The sequence below is a fragment of the Salmo salar genome, chromosome ssa04 (genome assembly GCF_905237065.1).
Source record: "Salmo salar chromosome ssa04, Ssal_v3.1, whole genome shotgun sequence".
Lineage (NCBI taxonomy): Eukaryota > Metazoa > Chordata > Actinopteri > Salmoniformes > Salmonidae > Salmo > Salmo salar.
This window is the reverse complement of record NC_059445.1, coordinates 19,949,645-19,972,817: the sequence shown is the minus strand read 5'-3', so window position 1 is coordinate 19,972,817 and position 23,173 is coordinate 19,949,645. Positions and strand designations below refer to the sequence as shown.

The following is a 23,173-nucleotide window of genomic DNA, read 5'->3' as shown; positions in this document are numbered from 1 at the left end:
CCTAAGGTATTCTCAGACAATGAGAGACAAGATTCTCTGGTCTGATGAAACCAAGATTGAACTAGGTAACACTTCAGATTAAGGGGTCCTTATTACAGAGAGATCCTTCATCAAACCCTGCTCCAGAGCACTCAGGACCTCAGACTAGGGCGAAGGTTCACCTTCCAATAGGACAACGACTCTATGCACACAGCCACAAGACAACTCAGGGGTGGTTTTGGGACAAGTCTCCGAATGTCCTTGAGTGGCCCAGCCAGAGCCCGGACTTGAACCAGATCTAGCATCTCTGGAGAGACCTCAAATTGGCTAGGCAGCAATGCTCCCCGTCCAAACTGATAGAGCTTGAGAGGATCTGCAGAGAAGAATGGGAGATACTCCCCAAATGTGCCAAGCTTGTAGCCCTCATACCTAAGAAGACTTGAGGCTGTAATCGCTGCCAAAAGTGCTTCAACAAAGTTCTGAGTAAAGGGTCTGACTATTTATGTACATTTTATATTTCAGTTTTTATAAAGATGTCTAATAACCTGTTTATGCTTTGTCATTATGGGGTATTGTGTGTAGATTGATGAGGTGGAAAAAACTATTTAATCAATTTTAGAATAAGGTTGTAATGTAACAAAATGTGGGAAAAGTCCAGGGGTCTGAATACTTTCCAAATGCACTGTATATGTGGATGATACTATTATCAATGCTATTGTTGATTGGCTGTGTCTAAACTATCAATGCTATTGTTGATTGGCTGTGCCACGACTGTTGATTGGCTGTGTCTAAACTACAGTCAGATTTTATACCTATGCAGGAATCCCTTGCTGATTTAAAACTTGTGCTTATTACGGGCAAAACTAAATTTAACCTCTCGTAAGAATGTTTCAGATTAACTACATGTTCACACATTAGATGGTTCTCCAATCAAACGTATTCCCGTTTATAAATACTTAGGCATTTGGATGGATATGGATTTGACGTTTAAAAGACATACAGATGAGCAAGAAATTAAGATTTAGATTTGGCTTTTTCTACAGAAACAGATTGTGCCTTTCTCTAAGCAGGTTATTCAGTCAACCTTTATCTGTTCTTGATTAATGTGATATTATTTATCAAAGTGCAGCTGCTAGTACTCTTAAACCTTTGGATGCCATCTACCATAGTGCCATTCATTTTGTTACATGTTACAGTGTTGATACTCATTACTGTATCCTGTATCAAAAGGTTTGCTGTACTTCACTAAAAACCCGTAGATTTCTACATTACTCCTTTTTGTTTACAAGGCCCTACTTACACGGCAGTTTTATCTAACTTTGTTGTTGAAGTATAGACACCTGAGTTTCCTAAACCATTCACATGATTGGTTAACTCTTGAGGTTCCTAGGGTCTCCTCAGAGCGAGGTAAATCTGCTTTTAGTTTTAATGCACTGTATTGCTGGAACAAAATTCAAAACACATTTCATCTGATGTTCTGGTGCCATTCGGGCAATTTAAAGTATTGATTGGGGACTTTGTGGAGGAATGTAACTGTTTTTCAGGGTAATTTGTGATGTTTTATTTGTGCTATATATATAAAATAATTATTGTGTGTACAATATGTGTGGTTATATTGTATTATACAGTGCACAATATTATTTCCCTGTTAAAATTAAGTTTCAATAAAATAACGCTCCAGCTACTCTGTTTATTATCTATCCTGATGCCTAGTCACCTTACCCCACGCACACGTATTAAGACCAAAACGTTTTTTTATTTATTTTAATGAACTTTTACGATAGACAATTGTTACTTTGTGGCTGTGGTAACTAGTGGAAACCCTGTGAAAGGCGGAAATACGCAAAACAACGTCTAGTCTGCCGGAAACTCACACGAAGAAGTAAACGGAAGTGAACAGTTATGAAAAAACAATTTCCACCTTATCGTTTTTATTGTTGTTATTTAGACGTGTATTAACACACATGGACTCAAAATATGACTCATTTAACTGCATCGCATTACACCCCATGTTGTGTTTAATTCACGTTGGAGACGGGACTTGGTTGATAGCTGTTATCTAGCTAGCTAGCTAGCTGCTAACGTTAGCAAAAAATGGCTAACTGTATGGTTTTTCACACTCAAATAGCCTCCATCATGGAGGTGCTAGCGAATGCCGCCGTAGCAGAGATCTGTAAACTCGTAGACGACGACTATGCAGTGTTTCGTTTGGAAATAAATCAAAGCCAGAAAGAAAACAGGGCTCTGCGGAGGAAACTACTAGAACTGAAGGTTGCACGGGAGCGCGCAGAGAGGACAATGCGAGAGCGGGTCCTCGCCAGTCGTCCAAGTAGTATCAAGATCCTCGACCGATACAGAGGAATGGCAAGAGGTACATTTTGCAGAAAGCAGAGGCTGTGCGACCTGTCGCCGTTCATTTATAGATCAGTGCCTGTCGCCTCGTTCCCCTCTGTATATGTGTTCAGATGTTACCCAGAATTGTCCGTTTTTGGGTCGTATACAATAAATCCCCTGATTACTTAGCTATCTTGTGCAGAGACATTATCATATTATAACCAGATTCTTGATTTACTGCATTTTCCATTATTTACTAAATGAAAACTATAAGATGCATGGAAAATAATCAATAAATAGTATATCAATAAGTTATGAGAAGTGTTACCTTAAATCCATACCAATTGTAGACAGGGTCAAACATGTATAATATAGCATTGACAGTAGCTAACCTAACCACCTCTTTTCTCCAAATCACACTCTCAGGTGAAGGACATCTCACTGGAGGCCACAGAAGCTTTGTGAAGCCAGCGGAACAATATACATGGAGAGATGAACAACCAATCACTGTTGATGAGGGGAGTGGAACCACATCCCAGAATTGTATGGTGATTGAGGTTAGTGTAATAGTGTTACACAGAAATTACAGTTAGCAAATGTGGCCTGTTTATTTCAGAAAATCTCCCCTCAGCTATTCACTTGCTTACATGTAACATCGTCATTTATCCTCAGTTAAATAAAGGTAAAACATAATTTTTTTTAAATCTGCCATAAGGAAGCTTGTGAGATGATATTGTTATCTTCTTGTGTCAGTCTGCAGATGCAGAGGCTGCAGGTCCTGGGGTCAAGCAGGAGAGGTCTGAAGGAGAGGAGGACCCACGGAACATCAGAGAAATTCAGTCTGGAGCGCCCTCTGCAGCCACGGAGGACCCCACCAACCAAGCGCAGCCCAGGACCCGACGCAGCATCACGGAGGTCAGTGGAACACAGAACGCCGTCCTCAAGTCAGAGACAGACACCAAGACTTTAACTGTAACACACAGGCTCCTACACCCAGGATCTGACCATAGATCAGATCCAGAGAGACCGGGGCTGGGTAAACTGGGCAGTCCTCCTGCTCCTGGTTCAGAGTATTTACCAGTATTTCACCAGAGCCAGAGGACGGTTAATTCCCGTGGGGATGGTGATGGTGACGCGTTAGACACTGCCAGTGATGATCCGTCTTGTTCTTACAATACAGAGATGGACCCTGGCAACATGCCCTTGGGTTTAGAGACACAGACTGATCTGTCTAGAGGGGACTGGAATCGGCGCAGTAGTAATGCATACTCTGAAGGGTGCCTAGATAAGAAAGAGGAGGTTATATTAGCAGATGAGGTGACTGTAAAAGTGGAGGGCGACGTTCCTCCCACATGGAATGCAGATAGTCTCCTTGGAGACGGACACTCACAGGGCAGAGATTTCTTAGATTACAGGGAAAGCTTGGAGACAAATCTAAATGTCGCCACCCACTCCCCTTTACACGTGTTCAAGGATCGCTACCCAGTGTCCACGTTGATGGCACCTTCCGATTCACACGGCTGTGTCCTTTTCGATCAGGTATTGAACTCAAACGACAGGGCTAGAGTCCAGGCTCAGGGAGGGGGAGCCACATCAGGCAATAGTAAAGAGAAACGGTTCCTCTGCATGTTCTGTAACAAAGGCTTCAGCAGCTCCCAGAAGGTGGAGAGGCACCAGAGGATCCACACAGGAGAGAAACCATTCAGCTGTACCCAGTGTGAGAAGAGGTTCTCTCGCCAGGACACCCTGAAGAGGCACCAGAGGATCCACACAGGGGAGAAACCATACAGCTGTTCACAGTGTCACATGCGCTTCGCACAGGCTGGTCAACTGAAGATGCACTTGAAGGTCCACACTGGAGAAAGGCCGTTTGCCTGTACACACTGCGGGAAGAGGTTCTCAGAGAGGAGCTACCTCAGGATACACCAGCAGAAAAAACATTCCACTCTATAGCATAGAAACATACCTATTCCACTCGATAGCTTCTGACGTTTATATCAAAGCCTGCATAAATAAAAAAATATTTAAAGAATTGTCAGCAGAAAAGATCCACAGATGCATTTGGAATAATGAGAGTCACAGATTTCAGTGTTGAATATTCCTGGTTAGAATATTGCATCCAGACATTGTGTGATATATAAGTCTGAAAAGTATTTTACATAGTGTTTGTACTGTAATGTTTACAAATGCCTATTTCATTACTTCCATTCAACAATAAACATTTTTCCCAAGACACTTTTGTAATGAGAAAGTGAATATAGTTTTGGTTTAGACATATGGTGTATTTAACTCATGTTTATGTTTAATAAACACAAAATGGGACTTTTTATTCTGACTTTCATTGAGACTCCCTTTAATATACATTGAGTGTACAAAACATTAAGAACACCTGCTCTTTTATGACATAGACTGACCAGGTGAAAGCTATGATCCGTTATTGATGTCACTTGTTAAATCCACTTCAATCAGTGTAGATGAAGGGCTGGAGACAGGTTAAAGAAGGACTTTTAAGCCTTGAGACAATTCATAACACGTGACAAAGGAGATTATGAAAATGCATATAAAACTTTGGCCTACATTTAGGTGTACACGTCCATGTAATATAGCCTATGCAATATGATTATTTGACAATAGCAGTGCATTTGTGTGTGCGGGAGGCGACTCATGTGAGATTCGAACCCTTTGCCACGATCTGCGAAAATTACATGGACTAAGCACTTTACACAGAGAGCAATTTGACAAGTCAATGAAATGCACGTGACAGCCTTATTGCTAAGGACGCTTCCATGAACACATCCAACTATGTCTACGACTTTAATTGGCTGCAGAAGTTGTGCCGGGATTTAATCGTTGCCACCTGGTGAGGTTAGCAAAGGGCTAATGTGTGCCATGTTATCTGATGGGACCAGCTACAATTTAGCTTTCTGTCACATGCAAGTAAAACAAACATTTTAATTGGCTGATGTGCATTTTCTACGTGAGAACCTGTTTAACTTTAAATGCTTGCTTATGTTTGCAAGTGTGGCCCCTCCATGTGGAGTGTGTTTATTATCTTGTGTGTGTATGTACCTGAGGGAGTGTATGTCTGTGTAATCTGTATCACCTCTCTCTTCCAGGAGGAGGAGGGTCCAGAGGTGTTGCTGGTGAAAGAGGAGGGGTGTGAGGAGGGTCTGGGGAACCCTGAGGGGAACATGGTCATGGAGGACAACCAGACTACACCTCCTCCTGAACCCACTGAGCAGCACAGGACCACTCACAGTCTCACTGAGGTACGCCCACTGTAAACTACTGTCTATATGGTATTAGGTTAGGGACGGTTCCACAAAGCCTTTCAGAGTAGGAGTGCTGATCTAGGATCAGTTTAGCCTTTTAGATCGTAATGAATAAGGCTATGTAGATGGGTGGGGACCTGATTCTCGGTCAGCACTTCTACTTTGAGACTCTTTGTGGATACGGGGCCAGGTCTTTCTTGATTGATTGTGGGACCATGCCTTTGAATTATCAAACCATTAAAGAGTGTCAAGTAATCAAATCAACTAACACGTTTGCATAGTATTAATAGCAGTCCCTCATTGCCCAATCAGAAGATGCTCCATAGCAGGGTGCTCATATCAGATTTCTTGATCCAACATCCTCTCACTCTGTATCTCTTACAGTCAGTAGACATGGAGGATGGGAAGCCTGATCTGCTGATAGTCAAAGAGGAGACAATAGAAGATGGACCAGAGAGCATTGATCTGCTGAGTGAACTAAAGATGGGGGATCAAGGTAAGGGAGAAATACACTGAGTGTACCAAACATTAAGAACACCTTCCTAATATTGAGTTATAACCTCCCCTCCCCACTCAGAACAGCCTCAATTCGTCAGGGCATGGACTCTACAAGGTATAATAAGCGTTCCACAGGGATGCTGGCCCACGTTGACTCCAATGCTTCCCACAGTTGTGTCAAGTTGGCTGGATGTCCTTTGGGTGGTGGACCATTCTTGATGCACACGGGAAACTGTTGAGCGTGAAATACCTAGCAGCATTGCAGTTCTTGACACAAACCGGTGTGCCTGGCTAAGTGCCATCAGCCGGTGGCAAATAACTGTTGGTCTCACGGTAATTGACCGTTAATTAACAAACACATTTAGCATCTCCTGGCTACCACACATAGCCCACTGATGTTGACCTTTGGAACATCTACATTTTAAAAAGTCTAATAAATCAATTTAATATAGCCTACACCATCACAATAAATCCATTATTTATTTTAGACAGCTCTAAAGCATGATATGAAGAAAATGTAGTCTATTTCAGAAGAACAGAATAGCATACTCTGAATTGTCCTTATGTTAGGTCCTGATCTGGCTATGCCAAATGGCTGTGGGCTACACTAGTTCATTTAGCAGACAAGATTTTCTTAGAATTCCGTGGCATTATTTTATAGTATGAAGAATACAATTGAACAAAGCAGAATAAAGGATATTTTCTCCAAATGATTTGAGGGAGTGCGCACATGCGGCTATTCTGGGTTGAGTGGTTAACAAAGAAATAGGTACTCCTATATGCTTAATTTAGGGTTATTAATGTCCCTTTAGTTGTTCTACAAATGTTGGGCTATATGTTTTGATTTTTAATACATTGTACTGCTGCATGAGGACACTAATGATGATTTGAAAAAAGTTGCTTGAAAGGCATGTGCTCTGCTTAGTTTTTTTGCGCACGCTGTACACGCGCTACATTAGTCACGCATTCACAATTTGACAAGCATTTGATAATGCCTAGAATTTCACGGCGGTATCCCCTTTGTGTGGCCGTAATGCACCCTAAAACAATCCATGCCTTTTGCAGCCAGTGGCAGTTGTGCCCTTCTCCTGGAGTGCTGCGCGCTCTGTCACGTGATCAGGTCTTTCTCACAGGCTACAAGTGAAGACACACATCGGGGGACGCAACTACGTGCATCCTTATCCATTTCCGAGGTGCATATTGAAGATATTGAAAGAACTGTCCACATTTACCCTCCGATCCAACAGGTCCCAGATGTGCTCAATGGGATTGAGATCCGGGCTCTTCGCTGGCCATGGCAGAACACTGACATTCCTGTCTTGCAGGAAATCACGTACAGAACAAGCAGTATGGCTGGTGGCATTGTAATGCTGGAGGGTCATGTCAAGATGAGCCTGCAGGAAGGGTACCACATGAGGGAGGAGGATGTCTTCCCTGTAACGCACAGCGTTGAGATTGCCTGCAATGACAACAAGCTCAGTCCGACAATGCTGTGACACACCGCCCCAGACCATGACCTTTTTTGCTGAGTTTATAATTCACAAGTGATAGGCTAATATTGTCACCCATCAGACTATTCTTGATTTAATCTTGTCTCTAAATAATGTGTGAAATTTGTTTTGATTTAGAATCGGCCATTATCATGCACCTGTATCGAAACGGGCAGCGGGAACAAATACATGTCATCTATGCACTTAAATAGCGAATACAGGACATTTTTCCCCGTGCTTCATTTTCATCTCAACTAGGTAGGCTATACTCCTGTTGTAAAGAGAAGCAATGTGCTTAATATTAGGGAAGTTGCGAAATAAATATAGTAGGCCAAGCCTATAGAAAGCAATTGCATAGCCTATTGAAATGTTGCGCAACATGAGCTCATGGGCTCTCATGAAGTGTTTGATTTGATTTTTGATTACATTTGCAATGTAAGAGTGATTAGAGGGACAATAGAATGCTGAGTACCAGGCAGTTAGCAAGTTTGGTAGGCCGCTAATGACCAGCAGCAGCATCAGAGCTTGGAGAAGCCTTATTACCATGACTAAACAGTCACATGGAATTTGACTGCCTTCATGACTCGTGACCGCCGATGTGGCGGTAATACGGTCCCCGCAACAGCCCTATGCCTGGCACCTACTACCAAACCCCGTTCAAAGGCACTTAAATCTTTTCTCTTGCCCATTCACCATCTGAAATGGCACACATACATAAACAAGCCATGTCTCAATTGTCTCAAGGCTTAAAAATCATTCTTTAACCTGTCTCCTCCCTTTCAGTCTATGTCATCTCTATGTCATCGAAAGAGCATGTTTTGTATACTCAGTGTACATATAGCCTACATACAGTAATAGATCTTCAATGGGAATAGTGATGCAACTGGCTATTTTTTCTTCATTCAAAAAATTTAATCAATACAACTTATGTTTACATACAAAAACAAAAATTATAATGTATAAACTTGACCTGGTAAGTGACAAAAAAAATCTAAATAAGTCTATATTCTAACCTTTTCTTGCAGGTGGTTGGCTGGAGGCTAACAGGGGAGACTGGGCGGCCATCTTGGATTCCCAGAACCAGACGGGTGCAACCAAGGGCCCAGGGGACATCACTGAGAAGGCCAGGACCAGAGGTGACATAGTGGAGGTCAGTGGATGGGACAGCGTCCTCAACTCTGGGCTGGGGAACAACACTGTTAACCACAACCAGAAACAGACAGTCGAGCACAAAACAACCAAACTTAGTCTCCATAACAACAGACTGGCTGAGACCAGGGCGAGGCGTAGATTTGGTCCGCAGGGACGGGGAGGTGTCTGTATACGGGGGGAGAGAACAACAGACACAGACTCGGCTAGTGATGCTCCGTCCTGCTCCTATAGTTGTGATTCAGAGACACTGATGGCGCCTCTGGTTAACCACCTAACAGTTGCTGCCTTCAGCCTGCCTTCTATAGGATCTATCAACTGGAACATGGACCTTGCGACAACACAGGCACTCCCTGGCCTTCGTCCTCCTCACACTCACCTTATGTTAAACCAGACTTCAGACAATGCCAGAGCCTCAACACTAAATGGCTATTTAAGCCCGATGACAAATGACAGTAGTAGTAGTAACACTATCTGTAAATCCGGTGGAAAAGAGAAGCGCTTCCCGTGTTCTTTCTGTGGGAAAGCCTTCAGTTTCCCCAAACAGGTGGAGATCCACCAGAGGATGCACACGGGGGAGAAACCCTACAGCTGTACCCATTGTCACATGCGCTTTGCCCAGGCTGGTCACCTAAAGAGACACCAGAGGGTCCACACAGGGGAGAAACCCTACAGCTGCCCCCAGTGTGAGAAGAGGTTCTCCCACCAGCACCAGCTGAAGATGCACCTGAAGGTCCACACGGGAGAGAGGCCGTTTGCCTGTACGCACTGTGGGAAGAGGTTCTCAGAGAGGAGCTACCTCAGGATACACCAGCAGAAAATGCACACGGCCCATGTATAGTGTGTAGTGTTAACATGTAATGTAGTACTAGTTAGTTTGTAATTCATTCCCTTGGTTTTGGATGTAGTAGGGAACTGAATGAAGTGAACCGAGGAAAGAATGAGTATGATAAGGCAGAGTAGAGTATATGGTGATGGTTGGTGTGAAGGTGTCTGTAAGAATTCTTCACTGGTGTAAAGTTGTGAAAATATGTGTAATGTAATGTTGAACCTTTTCCAAAGTATTCTCAAATGAATTTATCAAAGCGAGTGTACCAGATTTACAGAAAATGTAAAGTGTTACCGTAGTGAGAAAAGTTATTATACTTGTCACGTATCGTTTTGTGCAATAAAAGTACTGTACTTCAAAGTTATGTTAGTGTATGACCATTTTGTTGAAATGAAATACAATATTGACTGTGCTGACTGACTTGGTTATTTTTGTATTATTTTAGGGACTGAGTTGCCTTTCTCAGTCTAACCAAAACATTATACTTCATTTTTTAATCAACACATATGGACATTGGCTCCATATTGTTAGGTACTTGAAATCAGTGTTAGAGATTGGCTAGACTTTATTTATTATTTTACCAAACCTCCACCTTCCCACATTTGGAGGAACTAAACGATTTATTATAAACTGAGCAAAAAAAGAAACGTCTTCTCACTGTCAACTGCGTTTATTTTCAACAAACTTAACATGTAAATATTTATATGAACATAAGATTCAACAACTGAGACATAAACTGAACAAGTTCCACAGACATGTGACTAACAGAAATTGAATAATGTGTCCCTGAACAAAGGGGGGTGTCAAAATCAAAAGTAACAGTCAGTATCTGGTGTGGCCACCAGTACTGCAATGCATTTCCTCCTCATGGACTGCACCAGATTTGCCAGTTCTTTATGAGATGTTACCCCACTCTTCCACCAAGCCATCTGCAAGTTCCCGGACATTTCTGGGGGGAATGGCCCTAGCCCTCACCCACCGATCCAACAGGTCCCAGACGTGCTCAATGGGATTGAGATCCGGGCTCTTCGCTGGCCATGGCAGAACACTGACATTCCTGTCTTACAGGAAATCACGCACAGAATGAGCAGAATGGCTGGTGGCATTGTCATGCTGGAGGGTCATGTCAGGATGAGCCTGTGACACACTGCCCCAGACCATGACGGACCCTCCACCTCCAAATCGATCCCGCTCCAGAGTACAGGCCTCGGTGTTACGCTCATTCCTTTGACAATAAACGTGAATCGGACCATCACCCCTGGTGAGACAAGACCGCGAATCGTCAGTGAAGAGCACTTTTTGCCAGTCCTGTCTGGTCCAGTGACGGTGGGTTTGTGCCCATAGGTTACGTTGTTGCCGGTGATGTTTGGTGAGGACCTGCCTTACAACAGGACTACAAGCCTTCAGTCCAGCCTCTCTCAGCCTATTGCGAACAGTCTGAGCACTGATGGAGGGATTGTGAGTTCCTGGTGTAACTCAGGCAGTTGTTGTTGCCATCCTGTACCTGTCCCGCAGGTGTGATGTTAGGATGTACCGATCGTTACACATGGTCTGCCACTGCGAGGACGATCAGCTGTCCGTCCTGTCTCCCTGTAGCGCTGTCTTAGGTGTCACACAGTACGGACATTGCGATTTATTGCCCTGGCCACATCTGCTGTCCTCATGCCTCCTTTCAGCATGCCTAAGGCACGTTCACGCAGATGAGCAGGGACCCTGGGCATCTTTCTTTTGGTGTTTTTCAGAGTCAGTAGAAAGGCCTCTTTAGTGTCCTAAGTTTTCATAACTTTGACCATATTTGCCTACCGTCTGTAAGCTGTTAGTGTCTTAACGACCGTTCCACAGGTGCATGTACATTCATTGTTTATGGTTCATTGAACAAGCATGGGAAACAGTGTTTAAACCGTTTACAATGAAGATCTGTGAAGTTATTTTGATTTTTACAAATTATCTTTGAAAGACAGGATCCTGAAAAAGGGATGTTTCTTTTTTTGATGAGTTTACAAATATAAGGAGCCATCCTTATTCTTTTGGCGGGTTTTCTTTCCTTGTATTTTTTTCAATCGTAGGCATGTAATACCATTGACAGATGTTACACAACTTATAGCATTGATCATTTCTTTTTGAAGGACTGTAGTACATTGGTTTCAACCAGAGTTGTTTCCAAATCGGCAGTGTCTGTAGAATCGTTTCTGCATCTTTTCGCTCCTTGGGGAGCTTGTTCTATTGACTGTGGTTAATGTTTTATCATAGAAAGAGAAATGGGTGTGCTCAGTTCAAATGTTCGTAGTGACAAAAGTTCTGCGGGTGCCGCTGATGAAAGCTGCCGGCGAAAAGCGTCCATTTGTTCTGGCCTCCGTTGCTAAACATGATATTTTATAATATCATGTCATGTTTCTTTGTGTACAGCAAATTGTTTCTTATATAAACCTTTATATTCTCTTCTGTACAATTTGTGTTTACAGTCTGCAGTCCATGAAGACCTGCTGATATCAGGTGTTGCTGGCGGAAGAGACTGGACCTCTGAGGCGGCTGGTCACAAACCTTGGCCTCGAATCAGGACAGTGGATCAAGAGCCGTCAATCTTCCTTCCCAAGTCGGAACCAGGACCCAACCGTGAGGGACAGAGACTCCACCACCACCACCACTACACAGAACACAACCAGTGGACAGGGGGACTGAACAACCTCAGTCCTGGTGGTCATCAGAGAGACAGAGGCTCCAATCAGGGATCTAGTCTGCAGCCCAGACCCTTCTCTTCACATTCTCAGTGCAGGGATGGAGCAGGGCCTGGGGCTGATAGAGATAGACCGTCCTGTTCCTATGATACAAACAACACAGTATCCATGATGAACAGAGCAGGTCACCCTGAGCTTCAGCCTTCTAAGAGGGTGGTGGGCGACCCTCCTGATGGTAGCCTTTCAGGAAGTCTGTCTTCTTCAGGGTCTCGTCTAATGCCTGGTGACTGGGTTCATAGAAAGCCTGGACCTGGGTCTAGCCTTCCTCAGTTACCTTATGGTTACCCCACCAACACAGACAGGGTCAGGATGGGCGTTCCCCACGAGATGTACCTTGCTTATAACACAGCACACAATCCCAACAACACCCAAACAATGACTAGAGGTCAAGGAGGGAGCTCAAAGACTAACCACCTGAGGGCGGTGGCTCCTGCTTCTACCTCCTCTGGTGTCATCGGGTCACAACGTGGGAGGCTGAGCATTTGGACGGACGCTGACAAGCCATACGCCTGCCCCACGTGTGGGAAGCGCTTTACTGAGGCGAACTATGTGAAGAAGCACCAGACAGTTCACACCAAGGAGAGGCCCTTCAAGTGCAAACTATGTCACAAGAGCTTCTCCTTCCTGACTAACCTTACCAGACATAGGAGTGTCCACAAAGGGGAGAAATCATAGCAGTGTGGCTTGAGTTTTACGCAGGGGATATCTGGGAACCATTCTTTAGCTCCCAAACACTACAGGGCCAAAAGTATGTGGACACATGCTCGTCGAACATCTCATTCCAAAATCATGGGCATTTATATGGTCTCCCCTTTGCTGCTATAACATCCTGCACTCTTCTAGTAAGGCTTTCCACTAGATGTTGGAACATTGCTGCGGGGACTTGCTTCCATTCAGCTACAAGAGCATTAGTGAGGTCGGCCACTGTTGTTAAGCGATTAGATCTGGCTCGCAGTCGGCGTTCCAATTCATCCCAAAGGTGTTCGATGGGGTTGAGGTCAGGGTTCTGTGCAGGCCAGTCAAGTTCTTCCACACCGATCTCAACAAACCATTTGTGTATGGACCTCACTTTGTGCACGGGGGCATTGTCATGCTGAGACAGGAAAGGGCCTTCCCCAAACTGTTGCCACAAACTTGGACACACAGAATCTTCTAGAATGTTGTTGTATGATGTAGCATTAACATTTCCCTTCACTGGAACTAAGGGCCTAGCCCAAACCATGAAAAACAGCTCCAAACCATTATTCATCCTCCACCAAACTTTACAGTTGGCACTATGCATTCGGGCAGGTAGCGTTCTCGTGGCATCCACCAAACCCAGATTCATCCATTGGACTGCCAGATGGTGAAGTCGTTCTTCCAGATGGTGAAGCGTGATTCATCACTCCAGAGAATGCGTTTCCACTGCTCCAGAGTCCAATGCCGGCGAGCTTTACACCACTCCAACCGACGCTTGGCATTGCGCATGATGATCTTAGGCTTGTGTGCGGCTGCTTGGCTATGGAAACCCATTTCATATGAAGGTCCCGACGAACAGTTCTTGTGCTGACGTTGCTTTCAGAGGCATTTTGGAACTGGGTAGTGAGTGTTGCAACCGAGGACAAACAATCTTTACATGCTACGTTCTTCAGCACTCGGCGGTCCGGTTCTGTGAGCTTGTGTGGCCTACCACTTCACGGCTGAGCCGTTGTTGCTCTTAGACGTTTCCACTTCAGAATAACAGCTCTTACAGTTGACCGGGGCAGCTCTAGCAGGGCAGAACTTTGACAAACTAACTTGTTGGAAAGGTGGCATCCTATGACAGTGCCACGTTGAAAGTCACTAAGCTCTTCAGTAAGGCCATTCCACTGCCAGTGTTTGTCTGTGGAGATTGCATGTCGGTGTGCTCAATGTTATACACCTGTCAGCAATGGGTGTGGCTGAAAAAGCCAAATCCACTCATTTGAAGGGTGTCCACATACCTATGTATATATGTGTATGTTTCAAGAGCTTCGCCTTCCTGAGTATCCTTATCAGACAGTGGGAAGGTCCACAATGGGGAGAAATCATAGCAGTGTGGTTTGAGATGTATTGGTATTTTATTAGGGTCCCCATTAACTGTTGCAAATGCATCAGGTTCTCTTCCTGGGGTCCACACAAAACATGATACAATAAGAACATTAATAGTCAAGAACAGCTCAAGGACAGAACTACATACATTTAAAATGTCACACAGATTACAAATGAGTACATACACACAAAAACTCTAGGTCAAATAAGGGAGAGGTGCTGTGCCGTGAGATGTTCATTAATCTGTTTTTTTTTAAACAGGTTTGCTGTAAACTTGAGCAATTTGAGATGGAAGAGAGTTCCATGTAATCATGGCTCTATATAATACTGTACATTTCTTGAATTTGTTCTGGATTTGGGGACTGTGAAAAGTCCCCTAGTGGTATGTCTGGTAGGCTAAGTGTGTGTGTCAGAGCTGTGTGTAAGTTGACAATGCAAAGAATTTGGAATTTAACACATTGACTGCATCACCTTTTTTCATAAGAAACAGTCTCTGCTCTACTTTTAGCCAAGAGAGACTGGTATGTATAGTATTGATATTAGCCCTCTGATTACAGTGAAGAGCAAGACGTTCCACTCTGTTCTGGGCCAGCTTCAGTTTTTCTATGTCCTTTGCAGCACCTGACTGGGCAATAATCAAGATAAGATAAAACTAGAGCCTTTATATGCGGAGTGTGGTGTCAAAAAAGCCAATCATCTCTTTAAACAGACCTCTCCCCATCTTTACAACCACTCAATGAATATGTTTTGACCATGCCAGTTTACAATCTTTTCCTGGTTAAATATATTTTTTTAATAAATCCAAGGTCACACCATGTAATTTAGTCTCCTCAACTTGCTCAACGGCCACATTATTCATGATCAGATTCAGATGAGGTATAGAACTTAAATGATTTGAGGGAATGATTTTTACAAAATATAATGCTCTTAGTTTTAGAGATGTTCAGGACTAGTCTATTACTGGCCACCTATTCTAAAACGGACTTCAACTCTTTGTTTAGGGTTGCAGTGATTTCACTAGCTGTGGTTGCTGACACATATAGGGTTGAATCATCAGGGTACAGTCAGTATACAGTGCATTCGTAAAGTATTCAGAACCCTTCATTTTCTTACGTTACAGCCTTATTCTAAAATTGATTAAATCGTTTTTTTTCCCCCTCATCAATTTACTCACAATACCCAATAATGACTAAGCAAAAACAGGTTTTTTCGAAAAAATGAAAAGATCACATTTACATAAGTATTCAGACCCTTTACTCAGTACTTTGTTGAAGCACCTTTAGAAGCGATTACAGCCTTGAGTATTCTTGGGCATGATGCTACAAGCTTGGCACACCTATATTTGGAGAGTTTCTCCCATTCTTCTCTACAGATCCTCTCAAGCTCTGTCAGGTTGGATGGGGAGTGTCACTGGACAGCTCTCCAGGTCTCTCCAGAGATGTTTGATCGGGTTCAAGTCCGGTCTGGCTGGGCCACTCAAGGACATTCAGAGACTTGTCCCGAAGCCACTCCTGCTTTTTCTTGGCTGTACTTAGGGTCGTTGTCCTGTTGGAAGGGGAACCTTCGCCTCAGTCTGAGGTCCGGAGTGCTCTGGAGCAGGTTTTCATCAAGGAACTCTCGGTACTTTGCTCCGTCATCTTTCCCTCGATCATGACTAGTCTCCCAGTCCCTGCCTCTGGAAAAACATCTCCACAGCATGATGCTGCCAGCACCATGCTTCACTGTATCGAAGGTGCCAGGTTTCCTCCAGATGTGACGCTTGGCATTCAGGCCAAATAGTTCAATCTTGGTTTCATCAGACCAGAGAATCTTCTTTCTTACGGTTTGAGAGTACTTTAGGTGCATTTTGGCAAACTCCAAGCGGGCTGTCATGTGCCATTTACTGAGGAGTGGCTTCCGTCTGACCACTCTACCATAAAGGCCTGATTGGTGGAGTGCTGCAGAGATGGTTATCTTTCTGGAAGGTTCTCTCATCTCCACAGAGGAACCCTGGAGCTATGACAGAGTGACTATCGGGTTCTTGGTCACGTCCCTGACCAAGGCCTTTCTCCCCCGATTTCTCAGTTTGGCCCAGGCAGCCAGCTCTAGGAAGAGTCTTGGTGGTTCCAAATTTCTTCAATTTAAGAATGATGGAGGCCACTGTGTTCTTGGGGACCTTCAATGACCTTCATTTTTTGGAACCCTTCCCCAGATTGTTCCTCAACACAATCCTGTCTCGGAGCTCTACGGACTATTCCTTCGACCTCGTGACTTGGTTCTTGCGCTGACATGCACTGTCAACTGTGGGACCTTATATAGACAGGTGTGCGTTTTTTGTGTGTTTTTTTTTCAGGGGGTGGATCAGCTTTAATATTGCAGATAGATTTTTGCTTACATCAATGTAATTGTCTGCAAAATTTCCAATCCCCCATATATTTTTTTGTAACACACTTTTTTTTACTATACCTTTATTATGCCCCGCAAACCCTACCACCCCTCCCCCAATTGGAGTAAACTAAGAAACAATAACACTTAGGCTTCTACCTTCAGTTTATACATATTATATACATGATCTATTTTACAATAGTTATGTTTTGTTTGTTTTTAGTCCTTCCTCTATTTCCGATGTCCATCCAGTTTGTAACTGTGCTATTTCACAACATTTCTGAACCTATTTTACAGACCCGTATGTTTTACAGTGGTTATCTTGTTGTTATTAGTCCCACCCTTCAGCTCCATTCAACCCCACCCATCTATCTCTTAACACCATCCATTTTGGATTTCTATTTGCCATATATTTTTCAACTGTGCTGTGATGCTTCACAAAAGTACTGAACCTTTTTATTTTCATAGCTTCTACAGATTGTAAATTAAAGATAAAAAAATTCTAAAATAATGATTATATTATTGATCAATTGACTATGACTTTTCAAATCACCCAGTATTGCTATCTGCAGCATTAGTTCTAGGTAAATGTTGCAATTCTTCAGCCATTCCTGGACCTGTGACCAAAAACAAGCTCCATATGGACAGTACCAAAATAAATGATCTAATGTCTCTTCCTCCTCGCAGCAAAATCTGCAGAGCTGGGAAGATTGTATCCCTCACACACACACACACACACACACACACACACACACACACACAATCACACACACACACACACACACACATACATACATATATATATTCTATTGGTTGCAAGAATTTTGTATAATAATTGAAATTGAAAAAATTGAAGTTTTGAATCTGGCGTCATTTTGCGTGTCAATTCATAAACCATGTGCCATGGAATCGGCACATTGAAAATCTCTTCCCAACTATTTTGCGATTTACATGGCACAGTTGTCAATTTTTTGGTCTTTGAATGAAATTGGTATATATTTTTATTTATCACAATTTTTTTAACCATTTTTGGTCTTTAATGCAGGGCCCAACAGACAAGTTCCTTACTTTTTCCCCCTTCCACTTGCCTCTTCCATTTTTGTGCTAATGTGACAATTAGTTGGTTGTAATTTTGGGTAGAGCAGACATTTCCATATGTCTGTGTTAACTGCATGTGTGACATAACTCCACCAGTCCTATTTATGATATAATTTACAAAAATTATACCTTTTTTCACGATTTTTTTGATAAATGTTTTTTTTTATTATCAATTAGTATATTTGAGTTTTACCACAATATTTGTTGTATTATTTTTTTCTGTCTTTTTAGGTGGATTAAACTGAAATTGCAAACAACTTTCTAAGGCTTGTTTAAAAAATAACGATATTTTGGAGATAACTGAATAACTGAAAGTGATCAGTTGTAATCTGAATAAAGGGAAAAAGACTATTCTTGAACATGGGGTGAGACATTCTTACTAATTTACTAGAGAACCATTTTGGATTTAAGTATAACTTTTGTATGACTGATGCCTTTAGTGAGAGGTCTAATGCTTTAATATCTAATCATTTCTGCCCTCCGAATTCATATTCGTTATATAAATAGGCCCTTTTAATTTTGTCTGGCTTGCCATTCCAAATAAAATGGAATATTTTTTGTTCATATAATTTAAAAAGCAGGTCACTAGGTGTAGGCAAAATCATAAGAAAATAGGTAAACTGTGATATGACTAAAGAGTTAATCAGTGTGATTTTTCCACAAATACAGGTATTTTCCTTTCCATGGTAGCAAGATTTTGTCTATTTTTGCTAATGTTCTATAAAAATGTATTGGAGTGAGATAATTTCTTTCTTTTGGGATATGTATACCGAGTATGTCCACATCCCCGTCAGACCATTTTATTGGTAAACTACACGGTAATGTAAAAGTAAAAAATGTTTGTGATCCAATATGTAATATCATAATTTGGTTTTAATCCAGAGAGGTTAGCAAAAGTATCTAGGTCATCTATGAGGCTGTGGAGGGATTCTAATTGGGGTTTTAAAAGAAAACATGAATCATCAGCGTACAATGACACCTTTGCTTTTAAGCAACGGATTTCTAATCCCTTAATATTATTGTTGGACTAATTTTAACAGCTAACATTTCGATGGCAATAATAAATATATATGCCGATAGTGGACAACCTTGTTTTATTTCTCTTGACAGTTTAAAACTTTCTGAGATGTAGCCATTATTTACTATTTTACACCTAGGGTTACTATACATAACTTTAACCCATTTTATAAGAGATTCTCCAAAATTGAAATATTCTAGGCATTTATATATAAACTCCAGTCGTACTTTATCAAAAGCCTTTTCAAAATCAGCAATGAAAACCAGGCAGGGTTTCCCCGATATTTCATAGTATTCTATTGTTTCCAGTACTTATATTATCTCCAATGTATCGTCCATGTAAAAAACCTGTCTGATTTGGATGAATAATATCTGACAATACCTTTTTAATTCTATGCGCCAAGCAGTTAGCTAGAATTTTTGCATCACAACACTGAAGTGTAAGAGGCCTCCAATGTTTTTAATGGACTGGATCTTTATATATACCACTTGGATCCTGTTTCAGTAATAATGAAATCAGACCTTGTTGCGTGTCCGATAATCTACCGTTTATACAGGAGTGGTTAAAACATGCTAATAATGGTCCTCTGAGTATATCAAAAAAGTTTGGTATACTTCCACTGGTATGCCATCCAGCCCTGGAGTTTTCCCAGACTTAAAGGCTTTAATTGCATCTAAGTTCCTCCTCTGTAATTTGGCCTTCACATGAGTCTTTCTGTATAGATGTTAATTTTACATTATTAATAGGAAAAAAATCCATACAATTAGCTTCAGTTAGTGGAGATGGAGGGGACTGAAACGAAAACATATTCTTAAAGTACTTTACTTCCTCTTTCAAAATATCGTTCGGTGAATCATGTGTGACTCCATCATTTGTAACAAGTTTCAATAACATTTTTTTGGTAGCATTTCTATGTTGAAGATTGAAAAATAATTTTGTGTATTTTTCCCCATATTCCATCCAGTTCGCTTTATTTTTTATAATATATTACACTGGATCTTTCTTGAATAAGTTCCTACATTTCTTTTAGTTTTTCCTCTAACTTGCCTCTATGGTACAGTTTTTATTGCTATCTAACTGTACTGTTAGTCCTTCAATTTCCTTTGATAATATGGAAATCATGTCCAATCAATTAAATTTACCACAGCTGGACTCCAATCAAGTTGTAAAAACATCAAGGACGATCAATAGAAACAGAATGCACCTGAGCTCAATTTTGAGTCTCATAGCAAAGGGTCTGAATACTTATGTAAATAAGGTGTCTGCTTTTTATGTTTAATACATTTGAAAAAATCTAAAAACCTGTTTTCACTTATCATTATGGGATATTGTGTGTAGACTGATGAAGAAAATTGTTTATTTAATACATTTTAGAATAAGGCTGTAACATAACAAAATGTGGAAAAAGTGTAGGGGTCTGAATACTTTCCGAATGTACTGTACATAGACACAGGCTTTGTTTAATGCCAGTGGCAGGTCGTTAGTCAAAATAGAAAAGAGTAGAGGGCCAAGAGAGCTGCCCTGCGGTACAACACATTTTACATGTTTAATGAGCCACTGAACACTCCGATTGGCACGTGTGTTTTTATGCTGCTCATTCGATTATTAGATTAGATTTCAGTCTTGGAGGCGTTTTTCTGACCGATTCCGAGTTTGATTAATGATGTTTTTCATGGTTCAAGCTAGGTCTCTTAGTTCCGGTGAAGTGAAATCTTAACGCTACAGCATACAATGATATTCTAGACATTTCATGAACAGGAGATTTGATATGTAATGTAATAAGCAGTACCGCAGGGGTCATCAACTAGATGGTCTGTAGAATCTGCCACATACGTCTCGTGTCTGAGCCTTTGATTTGCGACTCCACTTTGTCTCTATACTGACATTTTGTTTGTTTGATTGCCTTGGAGGGAATAACTACACTGTTTGTATTCAGCCATATTCCCAGTCACCTTTCCATGGTTAAATGCGGTGGTTTGCACGTTCAGTTCTGCACGAATGCCGCCATTCGTGCAGAACAAATGTATTAGATTCTACTATCCACGGTTTCTGGTTAGGGTAGGTTTTAATAGTCACAGTAGGTACAACATCTCCTATGCACTTCCTTATATACTCACATACCGAATCAGTGTATACGTCGATATTATTCTCTGAGGCTACCCGGAACATGTCCCAGTCCGCGTGATCAAAACAATCTTGAAGCGTGGATTGGTCAGACCAGCGTTGAATAGTCCTTAGCACGGGTACATCCTGTTTGAGTTTCTGCCTCTAGGAAGGGAGGAGCAAAATGGAGTCGTGGTCAGATTTGCCTCTAGAAAGTTGGGGGAGGGCCTTGTATGCATCGCGGAAGTTAGAGTAGACTACAGTCAATATGCTGATAGAATTTAGGTAGCCTTGTTCTCAAATTTGCTTTGTTAAAATCCCCAGCTATAATAAATTCAGCCTCAGGATATATAGTTTCCAGTTTGCATAAAGTCCAGTGAAGTTCCTTGAGGGCCGTCGTGGTATCGGCTTGAGGTGGGATATACACGGCTGTGATAATAACCAAGGAGAATTCCCTTGGGTGATAATGTGGTCGGCATTTGATTGTAAGGAATTCTAGGTCAGGTGAACAAAAGGACTCGAGTTCCTGTATGTTGTTACAATTACACCATGAGTCGTTAATCATGAAACATACACCCCCGCCCTTCTTGTCCGGAGAGATGTTTATTCCAGTTGGCGCAACGCACAAAGAATCCAGGTGGCTGTACCGACTCTGACAGCATATACCGAGAGAGCCATGTTTCCGTGAAACAGAGTATGTTACAATCCCTGTTGTCTTTCTGGAAAGCAACCCTTGCCCTAATTTTGGCAACCTTGTTATCTAGAGACTGGACATTAGCGAGTAACATACTCGGGAGCGGTGGGTGGTGTGCGCCTCCGAAGTCTGACCAGAAGACCGCTCCGTCTACCTCTTCTCCTGCAGCGTTGTTTTGTGTCAGCCTCTGGAATCAGTTAAAATGCCCTCGGTGGTACAGACAAAGGTTCCGCTTCGGGAAGTTGTATTCCTGGTCGTAGTGCTGGTAAGTTGACGTTGCTCTGATATCCAATAGTTCTTCCCGGCTGTATGGAATAACACTTAAGATTTTCTGGGCTAACAATGTAAGAAATAGTACATAAAAAAACAATACTGCAGAGTTTCCTAAGGACTAGAAGCGAGGCAGCCCTCTCCGTTGGCACCATTTGAGTTGGAGGCCATGCACGCCTCCAACTCAATCATCAAGTTTGCAGACGACACAACAGTAGTAGGCTTGATTACCAACAACGAGGAGACAGCCTACAAGGAGAAGGTGAGGGCACTCGGAGTGTGGTGTCAGGAAAACAACTTCTCACTCAACGTCAACAAAACAGAGGAGATGAAGGTGGACTTCAGGAAATAGCAGAGAGAGCACCCCCCTATCCACATCGACGGGACAGCAGTGGAGAAGGTGGACAGTTTTTAAGTTCCTCGGCGTACACATCACGGACAAACTGAAATGGTCCACCCACACAGACAGTGTGGTGAAGAAGGCGCAACAGCGCCTCTTCAACCTCAGGAGGCTGAAGAAATTTGTCTTGTCACTAAAACCCTCAAACTTTTACAGATGCACAATTGAGAGCATCCTGTCAGGCTGTATCACCGCATGGTACGGCATGTGCACTACCCACAACCGCAAGGCTCTCCAGAGGGTGGTGCGGTCTGCACAATGCATCACTGGGTGCAAACTACCTGCCCTCCAGGACACCTACAGCACCCGATGTCACAGGAAGGCCAAAAAGATCATCAAGGACAACAACCACCCAAGCCACTGTCTGTTCACCCCGCTACTATGCAGAAAGCAAGGTCAGTACAGGTGCAGCAAAGCTGGGACCGAGAGACTGAAAAACAGCTTCTATCTCAAGGCCATCAGACTGTTAAACAGCCATCACTAGCACATTAGAGGCTGCTGCCTATAGGCATAGACTAGGAATTACTGGCCACTTTAAGGAATGGAACACTAGTCACTTTAATAATGCCACTTTAATAATGTTCACATATCTTGCATTACTCATCTCATATGTATATACTGTATTTTATACCATCTATTGCATTTTGCCTATGCCGCTCTGTCATTGCTCATCCATATATTTATATATTCTTATTCCATTTCTTTACTTAGATCTGTGTGTATTAGGTAGTTGTTGTGGAATTGTTAGATTACATGTTAGATATTACTGCACTGTCGGGACTAGAAGCACAAACATTTGCTAACCATGTGTATGTGACCAATCAATTTTGATTTGATCCGATTTTTTTCTTGAGCTGATGGTTGGGGGCCAGAACATAATTACAAATAATT

The 23,173-nt window shown here is 42.3% G+C and overlaps 2 protein-coding genes across 3 annotated transcripts in view; both read left to right on the top strand.

Annotated features, from left to right (window-relative positions):
* LOC106602508 (zinc finger protein 271-like) overlaps positions 1–23,173 on the top strand; it is a 124,749-nt gene that overhangs the window by 8,824 nt on the left and 92,752 nt on the right. The gene's annotated exons all lie outside the window — the stretch shown is intronic.
* Positions 1,818–13,404, top strand: LOC106602493 (zinc finger protein 2-like). Of its 2 annotated transcripts, XM_045717534.1 has the most exons (7): positions 1,818–2,350; positions 2,740–2,870; positions 3,067–3,228; positions 5,430–5,582; positions 5,970–6,081; positions 8,599–8,723; positions 12,014–13,404. In XM_045717534.1, the coding sequence occupies exons 1-7, from the start codon at positions 2,074–2,076 to the stop codon at positions 12,959–12,961; spliced, it is 1,908 nt and encodes a 635-aa protein (XP_045573490.1). In that variant the 5' UTR covers positions 1,818–2,073; the 3' UTR covers positions 12,962–13,404. The 2 variants fall into 2 exon arrangements, with proteins under 2 accessions (XP_045573490.1, XP_014050636.1); XM_014195161.2 differs by lacking the exon at positions 12,014–13,404 and having other exon boundaries at positions 1,819–2,350; positions 8,599–9,915.